Below are 16632 nucleotides of genomic sequence, written 5' to 3' on the forward strand. Positions count from 1 at the left end.
AATCTTTCTGTATAGGATGAGATATGTCATAGCAAGTAACTTTTATGAAGCTAGAGGCAATTCTGTGGATATATTATGGGTAGGAAAGAAGGTTGGGGGTGGCGTAAAGATGCCAGAGAAGTAGGAAGAGCTTTTGCTGGACTGAGTGTCTGAAAATGCTTTGTGAGTCGAGTTTTAAGTATGCTAAGCCTTTGAATATTTATTCATTTATTTGTAATGCTGTTTAGTTTAGATTTGTTTGTTATATGAATCTGGTTAGCTAGGGCTTATTCAATACTTCAGAGTTAAATTCATTGCATGAATTCAGCCATAGTAAAAATAAAGTTGTGAATAAAAGAAGGCTCATTAACTGAAAGGTAAAGAATACAGAGTTTGAGAACAGTTACTCTTGTGTTTAGAGTTGGGTGATAATTGTAATTACTATTGAGACAAGCAATAGATAGCAGCTGACTTGCAGTTGGTGAGATTACAGTTTCAAGACAAAATGTAGACATTCTGATCAAATTGTATGTTTCAGTGAACAGAAGTTGATATAATTTTATAAAGTTAAACATGACATTTTCTGCAATTTGCATGCATAATATTTAAATATACTTGTTTACATATTCAGACATTTGAGGTGTAAAATTTTGGAGCCTTTCAATTCATTCAGTACTAGTTACATATTAACATTTACATAGCTTTATTGGTTTTCAAAAAAAACGACAAAGATAAAACAGAAACAGAAAAAAGATTTTAAAAAACCAAAAGGCTTGGAGAATAATAAAGGAAAGTGCAAAAAGGCAGAAAAAAGAAAAACAGAAAAGGAATGACTTCTGACTTTTTGGGGTACAAAATATAAATAAAAAATACATCAAACTAAGATTAGCATTTGTATGTTTTATTTCCATAATACCATATAATTCTGACTATCAGATCCCAAAGTCAACTTTTCATTTCTTTTAGTTTCTTGTGAAAACTCCAAAAATGGGTTTGAAGTAAAAATAAAATTTGCCAGTCTTCTTTTTCCATCAAAGCTGTCAGCTTCATCATCTCTGCCAATTGTACCAGCTTCACAATTCTTCCATTATAGGTATTCGTTCTAAAATTAATGTTGTTAATAAGGCACAAAAAAAGTATGGTTTTATTAAGGCTTGCATTTAGCAAATTGAACTCTTCTGACATCTCAGATCATGATAGTCGTTCTATGTCCTTCACCAATCCTTGGGCTCCTCTAAACAGCTTTTGAAAATGAAAATAATTCTTACAAATAGGAGAAAGATATTTTTAAAATCTCTGAACTCTTCCAGCTAGGAATTTCATTTGAATTCAAAGTTTCATAAAACTTTTGATGTAGTATGAATATCTAGAAGAAAAAAATGTCTGTTAGAATTGTCCAAACAGTAGTACAATATGTGAAGCAGAACTCACAGATGATTGAAAATGATCTACTAAAAAGTTTAACTGACACTGTAGTAGTTATCCACAGGTGTGCATTATATGTTATGTATACTGCAGTGTCTGTATACGAAAGATGCCAGCTTGAAATCTTTCCTCTGACATAATCCACAAATACTAAGATATGCAAAATAAGATATTGATAAGTCAGAAAACATTTTGGAACAAAGTAGTTTGGACTAATGAAATCAAAACTGAACTGTCTGGCCATTTGTAGATAAAAGGATGAAGCATTTGGAGTGGGAATACTTTAGCAACTATTAACAAGGGTTATCCTTTCAGATTTTGTGGAAGACAGTTGCACAGGCAATATTGTGCAAATGGAAGGAAAAAAAGATCCAGCATTATCTAAATACCAACATTATCTAGAAGCGAATGTCCCATAGTCAGTGAAGAAACTGCAAAGTGAAGAAACAGTGAGAAAAGCTTGTTTTCTCGCAGAAATATCCAATCTGAAACATAAACCTCAAATCAATGATAAAATACTTAAAGAAAAGTAAAGATCTGGGAATCTTTCATCATCCTAGAACTGAATATTACTGCAAATCTGCAGGAGATCTCACACTTGCAAAAAACAAAACAAAACCCAACCCTAAATAAATCAGAGATGAAAGAGTTCTAAAAGGAAGACAGAGGAAAGTGTTTTGAAATCAAGATTAGACAAACTCTTAACCAGGTAGAGGAAATTTTTGGAAGCTGTTATTTCTGCCAAAGGGGACACTGAAATGATGCCCAAATTTCTGCACCTGCTATAATGTAGTTACTGTTTCTGTAATGTGTAAAAAAATCCTGAACATCAATTGCACATTCAGATTTGTTAAATGTTACTGGGTTAATATAGCTGTAGTAACTTTTGCTTTTTGGGGGATTCCTTGAAGGATACATGGCCATAGCCTTTTGCGAGTTCTCCAGATTTTATTTAAGTCCCAGCACAGCAGATAGTGCTCGATTTTTTTCCTCTTTTATTTCAGCAAGCAGACACAAGCCTCTAGTTTCAGACTGAGGCAGTATTTCTTTCTCCTCACTCTCCTGTTGCTGATTAGCCAATGAGAAATGGTTGTAGATTCATAAAGCACAGTAAAATCAGTAGAGACTTACTAAAGAATAAATGGTTATATTTCTAATTCCTTTATCAATTAAAGTAGTTTCCTGCTCCTGGTAAACTTCATCTTGTTATGTGTGTAGTTAGAGGGTTGTCTCTCCACTAAATATTATGGTACTATTTCTATATTCCTACTTCCTACTATGAGGTGCAGTGGCTCAGTGGTTAAAGACATTGAGCTTGTCCACTGGAAAGCTGACAGCCTGGGTTCAAGAGTTGAGCGCTGCGTGATGGGGTGAGCTCCCATTATTTGCCTCAACTCCTGCCCTCTTAGCAGCTTGAAAGCCTGCAAATGCGAGTAGATAAATAAGTATCACTGGTGGGAAGATAACAGCATTCTGTGCACATAAGCATATAGTCATGCTGGCCACCTGATTGTGGAAATGTCTTCAGACAATGCTGGCTCTCTCAGCTAAAACCTGAAATGAGCACCAGCCCCTAGAGAGAGAGACACAACTAGAGTAGGTAAAATAAAGAAACCTTTATCCTACTTAGGGGGAAATTAGGATGTTATGCTACGTGACATTGTTTCCTTTTGTTTAAAATTTGTGTTTTCACCTCTGGTAGGGTATGACTCCCCTTCCACATCTTCCTCAGTTTCCCACACACTGGTTTCAGAATTGTCCCACAAAGATTACTCCTGTTCTTCAGGTTACACCCTGCTGCACTTCTGAGAATCTTAGCCCAACCTACCTTTGAACCAATAACAACTCTTACATAGCCAATACTGTATAGATCCATCTTATGTCTGCCAGACTTTACACCTCTGTCTCCTTGCCCTTCTTTCCAATGTTCCTTTTGTTTTTAAGGCTCCACCCTTCTTTTCCCTCTGCTATCCTAGCAGAAACACACACAAGTGCGCGCGCGCACACACACACACACTACTGACTACAAAGAACAACAGTTGCATGTGGATGCATATGTGACAAGATGTTATAGAACCACGGGCAATTGCAGACTGCCGTGATTCAACTTGATCAAGACAAACTTCACAGGCAACTTAATAGGGATTAAAAGAGATCTAAAGACTCTGTTATTAAATCTGTATAGTTTGAGATCAAACTGATTAACAATGAATTTAGCATGATGCAGTTCAGTAATATTTTTCCAGTATACAGAATATTCCTACCCAGATGTGGGGCAGATGTCCTTTTCAAGTAACATTGTTTATTACTTCAAATGTGGTGAATTAATCAACCCTATTCCACTGAAGAACCCATGTCTCCATTCCTCTGACGGGAAATGGTACAGTTGTAACAAAAAGAGACCTCCATCTACAACATTTTTGTTACGTTCCACTGAGTGTCCTTTGGAGAAACAATTTTAAATTCCCAGGTCCCTTTTAACCATTGTTTCTATGCTTAATGTCTATAGTAACAAAAAATGTTTTCATTTCTTGATGCCTTGTTCAATCTTCTGTTATAAAACTAAAGGTATTAAGAAGTATCAGCTGGAGGGAAGATAAACTCCTGGTTTTCCTTTAACCTAAGTATCAGTTAAAATGAGGATCTGCCTAACTTATAGTAGAATTGATTCTTAGCTGGGCAGTTATTTTGAAGAGCCACAAGCAAGCCACCTTTGATCTTCAAGTAAATGATATGGATAGTGGAAGGATAATAGGGTGTGAAAATAGGTCTTGCTAACAATTCATGCAAATACCTGCACAAACCTTTTTATTTTTATTTTGCAATGGAAATCACCTGGAATGTTTGATTCTGGAGTGGAGCTTTTTGGTTGAAGGCTAGTTCTGAAAAAGGAGGAGGAATCACTGTACGTGGAACTGCTGTGAGTTAGTGCACAGTAAACTGTTGATTTTAATGTGGTGAAAGAATGCCACCCACACATTGAAGTTTGCGGTAATTAGGCCATCTGCCCAGGACCAAGCCTGAATTAAACCTGTGACATTTTAAGGCTAATGTCCCAAATGATAGTAGTACAGAGAGTTAGTCACCAGTCAAGACTAAGCAATTTTGCCCATTGTGCTATATATGAAGAACACATTTTGTTGGTATATCTCAAAAATGGTATTGGAAACAGGGCTACAAACTTTTAAATATCCAAATAATCACTAATGCATTATTCCAGTCATGTTTTGATAATAAAAATATGCCAAGCCATATTCGGTGGAGGGTGGGAGGGGAACCTACCTATGATATCCACCTGTGTTTCTCCTGAATGTGATGTGGCAGGTCACATATTTAGGTTTAGAAAAGTATTTGGTAAAGCTTGCACACAATGCCTTCCAATGTCAAAATAACGGTGCTGCTGGCAAATCACCATTGTTTACTCTACTAAAACTGATCTACTTTAAACCTTTGTTTTAAATCTGGTGTAGAAGTGAACTATGATCATTACAAGTTATATTACCAAGTTACTGGGTGCCTTGGGTGAATTAAGTTCGTCTGAAATATTCTCAAGTATTATGTCTATAAGCCTAAACGTTTGTTTTCAGCTCATTAGAAAAATAACATTTAAAAATTTACATATGCAAATTTAATATCCAGTGCATTTGAATAATGAATAAGATATGCTTCTAGGAGACCCAGATCTTTCATTCATTCACTACAGTCATTATTTTTCAAAAGTAACCTTTTTATTCACCAATCCATCAAGTGGCACAATTTAACTATCTCTTTAGACATTTCACTTAGCAAGATCCTTAACAATTTTGCCATGTTACTCTGAAATGTTTGTGATGTGTGAAGAAAATATAGCACCTTTTCCCTTTTGATTTCATTTCTTTGAAAGACAGAGATTAGAGAGCTTGTTGCCATCACTTCCAACTATAAATAAAGCCTAGGGATGTGTCAGCATCTCTATAAATCTATTGCATTGATTTTTTTTCCCTTACAGAAATAGATCAGCACATGAAGAGCAAGTTACTAGAAACAAGTTATTAGTCTTAAAACTGAGTATTGCTCCAACACAGCTTTCCTCAGTCTGAATGCCCTCCAGATCAGTCACAAATTCCAGAATTCTTCTGCCAGCAAATTGACTGTGGATTATTAGATTAATTATTATTAGATTAACCAACCCAAACATGATGGGTTTTTCTGCTGTACTATTGAATTGATTTGGCTTTTTGCAAATTACTTTTGTAATCCAAACAACATGTCTGAGAATAAATTCTATTTAAAAGGCTCTTTTTAAAGAAGAATGTCTTGAATAATATTTTCCTACTTAACTTAAAAGAGAGAAGTCCTGAATGGTAGCCTCTAATATCTTTTACAATTAGCCATTTTGCTAGAGCGATAGAAATTTGAGTACAACGAAGGGGCAACAGGTTTCCTGTGCTTTAGAAAATATATGACTATATTCAAAGAATAGGAGTACCTACATGAATTTATAAGAATTCGAGGCATATTAGTATGAATTATTGTTTCCAACTGATACAGGTTACTTAATGCTCCAAATGATTGCGGAAATCTTTTCAAATCTTGATTATTTGTCCTTGTTTTGTTTCATGCAAACTATCTCTGTTTTTCCAAAGCTAAAGCAAGGATTTTAAAGCTGGGTTCCCTGACCGCTAGAAACTCGTTAAAGTTCTATGACAGCAAGGAAAAAATGTCAAATGACTTTAATGCATGAATAAACTAATTATTAAATATGCGTGCTTTGGCTCATTGCCAGTTTTCTATCTAAAACTTTGCCCCTTGATCAAGGAGATCCTTTTTTTTTTTTTTAACTAACATATTTTATGGCCTGGAAAAAGCGTTGTGGTAGAATCTTAAATTTCAAGAATCTCTAGCATACTAAATCCTAAATTCTCATTGAGTCTGTGGAATGGTAGTTGTACTTATTGGGAATTTGCAAATTTGGGGATGCTAGTGGTGGTGCAGAAATCAAGCAAAAGATGGACAATATGGGCTTCCGGTTACCATAGAAGAGAACGAGTCAGGCAAGACAGCAGTCCAATTGCCCGCTATATAATCTTCTCACCCTTCACTTTTCACAGTGAAACTTCTTCAGAGGATTAAAAAATTGGTCCCCCCTTTTTTAAGGCATTATTTTGCCTTAACAGTGAAGGCTTAGGATACTTTCATTTGAATAGTATCAATCATTTTGAGCTCGGGCTGCTTTCAGATTGGTCAGAACAGCTTGGGACACACTTAGGCAAGAAAAACCAAAAGTACACCTATAGACTGGGTGAAGCCAGGCTCAATAGCAGTAACTGTGAGAGGGATCTTAGAGTCTTAGTGGACAACCAGCTAAATATGAGCCAGCAGTGTGCAGCAGCAGCCAAAAAAGCTAATGCAATCCTAAGTTGTATTAACAGAGGGATACAGTCAAGATCAAGGGAAGTACTAATACCACTCCATAAAACCTTAGTAAGACCACACCTAGAGTACTGCATCCAGTTTTGTTCACCACATTATAAAAAAGATGTTGAGACTCTAGAAAAAGTACAGAGAAGAGCAACCAGGATGATTAGGGGACTGGAGGCTAAAACATACAACAAACGGTTGCAAGAACTGGGCATGGCTAGTCTAGTGAAGAGAAGGACCAGGGGAGACATGATAGCGGTCTTCCAATATTTGAGGGGCTGCAACAGGGAGGAAGAGGTCAAGCTATTTTCTAAAGCTCCTGTAGGCCAGACAAGGAATAATGGATGGAAACTGAACAAGGAGATATTTAACCTGGAAATAAGGAGAAACTTTCTGACAGTGAAAACAATCAACCAGTGGAACAGCTTGCCCTCAGAAGTTGTGGGAGCACCATCAGTTGAGACTTTCAAGAAGAAATTGGGCTGCCATTTGTCAGAAATGGTGTAGGGTCTCCCGCTTGGGCAGGGGTTGGACTAGATGACCTACAAGGCCCCTTCTAACTCTTGATTATCTGTTATCCGTTAATTTTTCTTCAAGCCCAAGCAAGATGTTTTGAACTCAGATTTTTGGAATTTGAAACTCTTTGAGCACATATCAGCAGTAATCACTCTTACCTGCTTAATGATATGGTTCTGATTTTGTACATAACTCAATTACTCATTCTGAAAAGTCTTTGAGTCAAACTTCAAGCAAAACGATTTTAAGATGTATGAGCAGTGGAAATGTCTTCTTGCTTTATAATAGAGCAGCACTTCAGAATGCTGAACTTTAGTAAGGATGGTTGCAAACGTTTAAATCTAATTGTAGTCATCTTACTATCACCAAACAAATGCTTCCTTTGTTTTGCTGTTCCTAAAGAAACCCCACATGAATGTCACTTTCCTGAAAGAAAGAAAAAACAGCTTTGAGTCTTCTCTTCTTTAGGGCCAAGTTACTCGTGCACAGGAGGCTGAGGAGAATTACATTATCAAGAGGGAACTGGCAGTTGTGAAGCAACAATGCTGCTCTGCTACAGAGAATTTGCAGAAGGCGCGAAGCACCATTCAGCAACTTCAGGACCAACAAGTAACTATAAGAGTGGAAGATACTGGAGTGAAAGGGGATTAATGATGCATGATGAAGGGGGGGGGTACATTAAAGAAATTACGTGCAAGCCCCCAGTTGGTTAAGCCACAGGGTTTTAAAATTCATGTGACCGGTTTTGTGGGGAAAGCCTAGAATGGACAAGTCTAGAGATTACCATTCCCATTGCAATTTGTTAAAATAGGCCATACAAGGCTATATCTTTTACTGGGTTGATTTTGGTAGTTGATTTTTTCTTCTTCTTGAGATCAGCCATGCCAGTGCAGGGCCGCCTTTTGCTCTTTTCCCAGTATTAGATTTAGGGAAGATTCTATCTACACCGATTCTTGCTTGAATATCTACCCTACTTTAGTCTTTTCCCCAACCCGATGCATCTGAATATATCGGATTACAAAACAAACTCCTAACCCAAGCTTTTATGCCCATTAGAGATCTTGTGACTTATTGTATGAAACATCCTAAAGCGCCAAATTGAGGAAGTCCCATCTAGAAAAAGAATTACACCTGGCTATTCCTAATAATCATAACCTATGATTGAAGGCCAAATCGGAGAGTTCTATGCACAAGTCTCCTGAAATGAAAAAAGGAACGACTGAACTGTAATCCACTAGGAAGTCATGGCTTTTATAGAGCAGAGTGATGTTTATCCTCTTTTTCCTATGGACTATAATTTAGTTTGAGGTCAAAGTCATCCTCCCTGCGCTGCTTATTTCTTTCAAAAAGAGCAACTAAAAAAGGGCAAGGGGATAGTTTTGTTTAGAAGAACGGCTTTCACGAAAAGCCTTCAGCATCTCTTTCCTTTGCTCTCCTTATTGACATTTCTTTAAAATAACCAATTCAAAGAAGGTATAAGTTGCCTACCTTACAACTTATGCATTTATGGATTCTAGTTGTACAAATTAGAGTTAATGGATTACAATAAATACTATAGGAACATTAGAGAGAGCACTCATTCATTCATGATTTCCATTGATTTACTAACATTTCTTTTACTCTGTAGGGAAATCCCCGCTACTCTGAGGAATTTGTGAGCCACCTGGAAACAGAACTGGAGCAATCGCGCTTGAGGGAATCTGAAACTCTGAGTGCTCTTAAAGAGATGCAGGATAAAGTTCTGGACATGGAAAAGGTATCTTTTCTTTCAAAGACTGATACAGAAGCACACAAGTGTTAATAAAGTAACCACGGCAGCATCCCAGATAGCAATATTTGAATTAGCTAAAGTTTAAGAATAGATGCTTTGATAGAGTCTTCTCTGCATTATGAATTTTGGTAAAGATTACAACAAAATGTATTCATTCCAACAAATGAAAATTCGAGGATTGCTTTTTCCTTCCTCGTTGTTCTGTTAAGAGTATCCCCTTTTATTCTTTGTGGTAACATATTTACCTGTAACAAATAAGAATTTTTGAAGGCATGTATAATGATGTTGTACTCAGGAGAATGAGGAAAGATCAACAGTCTTTTTTAATATATATAAATTATCGGCTATATTCATCTCAGGATTTTGTGTTGGGAAGGCAAACAAGGACCACCTCTGGGTGCAGATCTGACATCACAGGTACTAGGTGCCTAGAAGCATCTTCCAACCATTCCATGCTACTGGACAGTTCTTGGGTCCAAAGCAGCGACACCGCAGGGAGAAAATATGAGGGAAGGAGGGCGGACTTGCTTGAGGTGTCAAGAGTTGCATAGGCAGACCTAACGGGCTAAAGGTTCTTCTATCTGTGTTGTGGCAAACCTAAAGAGGTATATAGTGCTAATATTTAAGTCATCTCCTTTCCAGAAAAACAGCTTGCTTCCAGATGAAAACAATGTGGCCCGGCTACAGGAAGAACTGAAAGCTATGAAGTTGCGGGAGTCTGAGGCAATGAAATCCTTCAGAGAGCTGCAACAGCAAGTGAAGGAGCTCAATGACAATTGGCAGGTAGGCTATAGTTGGAGGATGCTATACCTGACAACACCTCACTTGTTAGGACTTGTTGCCCAGGTTCATTATTTTAATGGAAATCTTTGTATAGAAGGCTATCAGTTATTATCAAACGAGCTAATAAAGAAGCACTTTTTGGGTTGCAGATGTTTGAATAACCACTAAATGGCAATAAGTGACTAGAAATTCTTGTATCTCCTTGCTACCATCTACTGGTCGTCAGGATTTTGTAGCCTAGATTTGGAAGCTCCAGGAGCTTAATAAAATCCGATTTGATGCATAAATCACTTTAAGGAACAAGATCCTAAATGTTTGATAAAGTAGCAATGTGTTTATGGTTACCGGTGAGAGAACCTGGTATAGCACATACTTTTTATGTAGACTATACATTTATGTAGCAATTTCTTCATACAAGATTGAAGAGGTGTCTCTGAGATCTTGGAGGCAAACAGCTTGTTACTGTACTTGGTGGATCAACAGATATTAAGCATGTGATGAGGAAATGGTACCTTGGTAACCCTAGATCCAATATACCTGTGCCTACATTTGCAAATCATTGTTTGGATCCCTTTACTTTAGGTTCATCTGAGCCGGACCGGAGGGCGGTGGAAGGACTCTCCACGAAAGAATACAATAAATGATCTCCAAGATGAACTGATGAACCTCCGTCTGCGTGAGACACAGGCTCAGGGCGAGGTCCGGGAGTTGCATCAAAGAGTGGTAGAGCTTGAAACCCAGGTGAGGGTGTGACAATTGTGGTAGTTCTCCTCTCCATTAAGAGTATTTCTACGTCCAGACAGTTATGACTGGACTTTCTAAGAACTTTCTATCTGTAATTTCTTTCTTTCCTAACTCAGATATATATACAGTAGCAATCCTTCCTTTTTTTTAAACATGCAATTTTATATTGATTGTGGAAGTGCAAAGTTTTCATGCATAAGGAATTATCTACGTCTGTCTACACGAGTGTGCACACACATTGGGCAACAAAATGCAATAATGTAGTTATTTATTTGAGTTTTATTGCTTTATAAGTAACTCAAGGCAGCAAACATACAAAATATTCCTTTCTCCTCCTATTTTCCCAACAGCAGTAACCCTGTGAGGGTGGGGGGGTTGGACTGAGAGAGAGTGCCCATCCAGCTTTCATGCCTATGTGGGAACTAGAACTCATGCTTTCCTAGTTTCTAGGCCAGCCCCACTACATCAAACTGGCTGAGTATCAGTGGCCCCTAATTCTTCTTTTCTAGGATCAGATTCACAGCAACCTCCTCAATCGGATGGAACAGGAGTGTTCTGGGCTGCACGAAAAGGTGCAGTACTTCACAGCCCAAAACAAAGGGTTGCAGACGCAGTTGAGCGAGACCAAACGCAAGCATGCTGAATCTGAGTGCAAGGTGAGTTTGCCCATTCAACAGTACCAAGGCATGTGACCCGGGGTGGAATTCTACTGTTTCACACCGGTTCGGCAGAACCAGTTATGATTCCCAGTAGTTAGGAGAACTGGTAAAATGGGCCCTTGGCTGGCCCCATCCCTCTCTTCCCACTCCTCCGTTCCCTGCCTAGTCAATACTTAGTGTGCATGCGCGACATTGCGCTCATGCACACCGATCACTGACAGCATTCTTCCCAGCCTGCCCACCCAGTCATTTCTTATAGCTCATGTGCGCTACATTGCTTCCCACATTTTTCTGCCCACCGCCATTGCTTCCAGTAGCAGTAACAGCCAGCCAGCCAGCCTTCCACCACCTGATCTCCCTAGGTGAGTGAGGCTCTGCAAGCCCCGGTAGCCTACATGCCACTGCTGCTATCAACCCCAGTTGAGTCCTGAGTCCTGGGCCAACCTAGGCCACCACGCCGCCACCACCCTCACCCTTTCTGCTACCACCACCACACTCCCCGGCTAAGTCCTGACTCCTGGGCCAGCCTAGGTCCCCACCACCATGCCGCCACCACCCTCAGTGCTCGCATCCTAGCAAGCTCCCCACCCCCACCCCCAACTTGCCTGGCTTGCTTAACCACCAGCACTGCGGCTCCATGCGGCACTCATGGCCTAGCAACTTCCCACCCCCTGGCTTGCTTAGCCATCAGTGCTGCGGCTCCATGTGGCACTCGTGTCTAGCCGGTTTCCCCCACCACTCCACTTGTCTGGTTTACTGGTAGCTGAGAGGAAGGTGAACCAGGGCTGACCCGTCACTGCTTGGGTCTCGCCTGGATTCTCCGCAGCTGCTGGGCCTCGCCTACTAGGAGCGGAGGTGGGGGGTGGGCAGCCAGGAAGCACGATGCTGTGCTGCCTGGGCCTGCATAGCCTGGATGGCAAAGCATCAGGGAAGGCAAGCCAGGGCTGAGAGCTTCTGGGCTCTCCACCAGCCCGCACCTCCACTCTGGCACAGTAGACAATGAAATGCACCCTGGTGCGAAGAACAGGGCGGCAAGCTCCAGCTGCTGCTGCTTTGCCAGCCAGAACCAAGGCAGTAGCCCATGCTCCGTCTCCTCACAGAAGATCCCAGCCTCACATGTGCACATGTGAGGCCGGGACCTTCTGCGAGGAGACGGCAGGTGGGCGAGTCCTTCTGGCACCATGAGATACATTGCTCTGTGTATGCCTGAGAAGGAGAAGACTTGGGTGGACTTTGCTCCGCTGCTGCTCGGAAGGCAGCTGCCCCAGCCGTCCCAACTTTACGGTACTTCGATGCGGAGGGAGGGACCAAAAAAGGACAGGCAGGGGCTACCTTCCAAGTCTCACAGTGTCCCCATCCCCCTGCCAAGAAGCCTCCAACCGCCACCTCTTTATTGGCAGGAGAATCCTCCAGCTTGGCTCGGTTCTGGCCAGCAAAGAAGTAGCAAAAAGACATGGCATCTGGAGGCTTCTTGCAGTGAAAATTACCAACCTCCAGCTTTGCTTGCTCTGCTTCTCCAATGCTGGGCAAGTCCCTCTGGTGCAGTGGGCTCAATGGGGTGAACCTGCATGGTTGACGCCTAGACGTGGTAATTGGTAATTTTCACTGCAAAAAGCCTCCAGACGCTGCATCTTTTTTTCGGTGTGGCTGGAGTCCAGCTGCCCTGAAAAAAACCACGTGGCGGCTGCAGGCATTTGTGACAAAGGGCGACATGGGCTGGCGGGGAGCCCAACAGCAACAATGGCTCAGCCCTGGCTTGCCTTCCCTGGCAGCCAGCCGCGGGAGGAAGGTAAAGTCACGGCCGTGGGATGACGGGAAAGAGGTGTTCATGTGGGAGGAAATGGGGAGATTAAGGGCCGGGGCCTCTGAAAGGGGAAATGGGATGACGCGTGTGACTGGTGAAGGGAGAGCGGGCAGCATGCAGGATTAGCCCAGGCCTTTGTTAGATTAGGCCATGCCTGCCTAGGCAGAAAATAGGTAGATAGGTTGGGGAAGGGATAGAGAGGCAAAGAGAGAGAGAAAGAGAGAGAGAGAAGGAACAGGCAATAAAGTAAAGAAAGGAAAGGGAAACAAAGAAAAATGGAGAGAGAAAGGAAGAGAAAGGAAGAAAAGGGATAGACCAAGAAAGGGGGGATAGAAGGAAGGGACAGAAAGAAAGAGAGAGAAGGAAAGAGAGAGAAAGAAAGAAGGAGGGAGGAGAATGTGAATGGGATATGGACGGAGGGAGAGAGAGAAAGAGAGAGAAGGAAGAGACAAAGAAAAGAAAGATAAGGGAAAGAAAGAAAAAGAGAGAGAAAAGGAAAAAGGGACAAAGAAAGAGGAGGGATGGAAGGGATACAAAGAGAGAAGGAAAAGAGAAAAGGAAGGAAGGAAGGAAAGAAAGAAAGAAAGAAAGAAAGAAAGAAAGAAAGAAAGAAAGAAAGAAAGAAAGAAAGAAAGAAAGAAAGAAAGAAAGAAAGAAAGAAAGAAAGTGAATGAGATACATGGATGGATAGATAGATACATGGAAGGAGGGAGGGAGGGAGAGAGGAAATAAAGGAAGGAAGGACACACACCACACACATACCACACACACTTCAGAAGACTCTTTGGAACAGCACAGCAATGTACGGCTGGCCTGCAAGGGATCTCGGAGGTCATCTTCTAGTTCAACCCCCTACTCCAGCAGGGTTAGAAGAGCGTGTGTGTGTGTGTGTGTGCATGTCTGTCAAAACTCCAAAAACAGGTCAAGTAGCTCTGGGGAGGTCAGTCATAAATTCAAACACTTGCTAAGCAACTGACCATTAAGGGACGACAACTTGTATTTGATTTGCCAGTCACATGGCCACCTGGCCACACCCACCCAGTCACATGACCACCAAGCCACACACCAGTCGGTCATATGAACACCTAGCAGAGTATGCAGCAGCAGTCAAGCCAGGCAGGCAAATGAGAGAGAGAGTGGGCCCAAGAGTATACACACACTGGAGACAAAAACACTGTTTGTGGTTTTAAAATAGTTATTTAATTCACACAGAGATTAAGGAGTGTCATTCAGTCCATATATCATTATCCAGTATATCTATCCAGTTATCAAGTCCATTAACAGTCAGTACAATGTTCTTATCTGCTTGTATATCTTCTCCTTCTGATACCTTTCTCTCAAAGACAACGCTGAATCCTCAGCTCACCAAGCAAACAGTCTTTGTGTTCAGTTGAAATGGTATCTGGCACAGTAGCCTCCAGAGTAAGCAGATAGACGTTCCAACACAGCAGGCAGCAGACCAGGAACAGTAACCAGGTGCATCCAGAAGCCGGGGCTATTACGTTTCCCTTCCTACCTATATTACTGCCTGCAACCGCACCCACAATGACATTGCAGTTTCTTGCTTAAAGCTACATAGACACTTAATCCTAGGTTTACATATTTATTCAACCCAAACCTGGTTGGTGTATCCATATACCCAACATTCTCCCCTTTTGGGTGATATAAATATGTAATGCCTTTACATTCTAAACCCATATTTTTCACAACTCTCTAGATGCTTAATAGCACCTTGGGCTTTAGTAAAATGATCAGCTACATTGTCCTCCGACATGCAGTACTCCAGCTGTATCAATTTACTCTGTACAGATTGTCTTACATTAAGATACCTCAAATCTGTATGTTTACTTCTCGTTTTAACTGCAATATTAGTGGCCATTTGAATTGCTGCCTGATTATCTTCATGTACAACTATAGGGTAATTTACAGTTATACCCATATCCTTCAACATTTGTTTGTACATAATTAACTCAGTACACAATAAAGATAAACAGGAGAATTCTGCCTCCATAGTAGACAAACTTATATACTGTTGCCTTATAGACTTCCAGCCAATTAATGTCTTACCCAGCATTATGGCTGTTCCTGAAGTCGACTTTCTAGTATCTCTTTCTGCTGCAAAACTAGCATCTGCATAAGCACTCAATATGAGATCACCTTTTGGTTCTAAATACAGTGCATGGTGTAATGTTCCTTTAAGATATCTTAGGATTCTTTTCAATGCTATCCAGTGACATTGAAGCGGATCGTTATTGTGTCTAGCCAGCTGATTAATACTATAAGCAATATCTGGCCTTGACCAATTGCTAATATATGATAAGCTACCAATCAAGGATTGATACAGTTCCTTATCACATTTGGGACTTTGAGTATCCATTTTGCAAATATCCTGACTCATTGGAGTCTTTGCAGGCTTACAAAGTTCCATCTTATAATCTATTAGCAATTTAGATATCTTATCTTCTTGAGATATCTTAAAACCTTTCTGTGTTCTCAGTATATTCAATCTAGATATCTCTTTATCTCCCCTAATTGCTTGATTTTTATTTTCTTGGCTAATGATGTTATTATTTCATTTGCTTCATCATTAGTTTTAGTTATCAGAGCAATATCATCAGTAAACAACAATAATAATGATATTTTCCCATTCTTTTCTCTCTTAAATAGACATGGGTCGGCTAAACCAGCTTTAAACCCTATATTGGTCAGTTCCTTCACAATATACTGGTTCCATTCATAGCCCGATTGTTTAAGACCATAAAGGCTCTTCTTTAATAACCAACAATCATTATCATTATTATTGTCTCCTTTAACTCCATTAGGCCTTTTCATATAAACAGTATGTCTTAGTGGAGCATGCAAGTAAGCAGTTTCCACATCTAAATGGTTAACTATATATTGCTTGCTTGCTGCCCACACTAATGCTGCCCTTAAAGTTGCTGCTTTCAGACTAGGTGCAAATACTTCATCATAGTCTTTTGCACTTTGTCTAAAACCTTGGGCTACTAGCCTTGCCTTATGGATTGTGTTTCCATCCTTGTCAGTCTTTATTTTAAAAATCCACTTGCAGCCAATGGGTTTTTCATTACTAGGCAATCTCACGTTCTCATATACTTGCATATCCTTCAGAGACTTCAATTCCTTATTGATAGCTGCATACCAATTTTCTTTTTCTTTAGAAGGATATCTTCTTATCTCATCCACAGTATTTGGGATTCTATTTTCCTGGCACACTGTATTAGCCTGGTATCTATCAGGCGGTCTAGAAATACGTGTAGTCCTTCTGGGTATTACTGGGCTTGGTTGAGTTACTACCTGTTCCTCATCTTCAGCTATTTCTTCCTCTAGGGGCTGTACTATTTCTTCCTGTACTTCTTCCTTTACATTATTTTTAAAGTTACAGGGATACTTAATGGGATTTCTATAGGATTCAATAACCACTTCGTTATTGCTATCCTGCTCTAACTTATCCCATCCTACGTGCTCTAGAAATTGGGCATTAGCACTACATAACACCTTAGATGTGCCTTTCTCCCAAAATCTATATGCCC

General features: G+C 40.3%; 1 protein-coding gene across 3 annotated transcripts in view; it reads left to right on the forward strand.

Moving 5' to 3' along the window:
* EVI5L (ecotropic viral integration site 5 like) overlaps nt 1–16632 on the forward strand; it is a 58570-nt gene that overhangs the window by 32445 nt on the left and 9493 nt on the right. For all 3 annotated transcript variants that reach the window (XM_087924626.1, XM_087924624.1, XM_087924625.1), the window contains 5 exons: nt 7789–7929; nt 8948–9076; nt 9734–9874; nt 10457–10615; nt 11128–11274. In XM_087924626.1, coding sequence (XP_087780752.1) covers nt 7789–7929; nt 8948–9076; nt 9734–9874; nt 10457–10615; nt 11128–11274 — 717 coding nt within the window. The remainder of the gene's footprint in view (nt 1–7788; nt 7930–8947; nt 9077–9733; nt 9875–10456; nt 10616–11127; nt 11275–16632) is intronic.

This window comes from Pseudonaja textilis, chromosome 2, assembly GCF_049901715.1.
Source record: "Pseudonaja textilis isolate UNSWEBS1 chromosome 2, rPseTex1.2, whole genome shotgun sequence".
NCBI classification, from domain to species: Eukaryota; Metazoa; Chordata; class Lepidosauria; order Squamata; family Elapidae; genus Pseudonaja; species Pseudonaja textilis.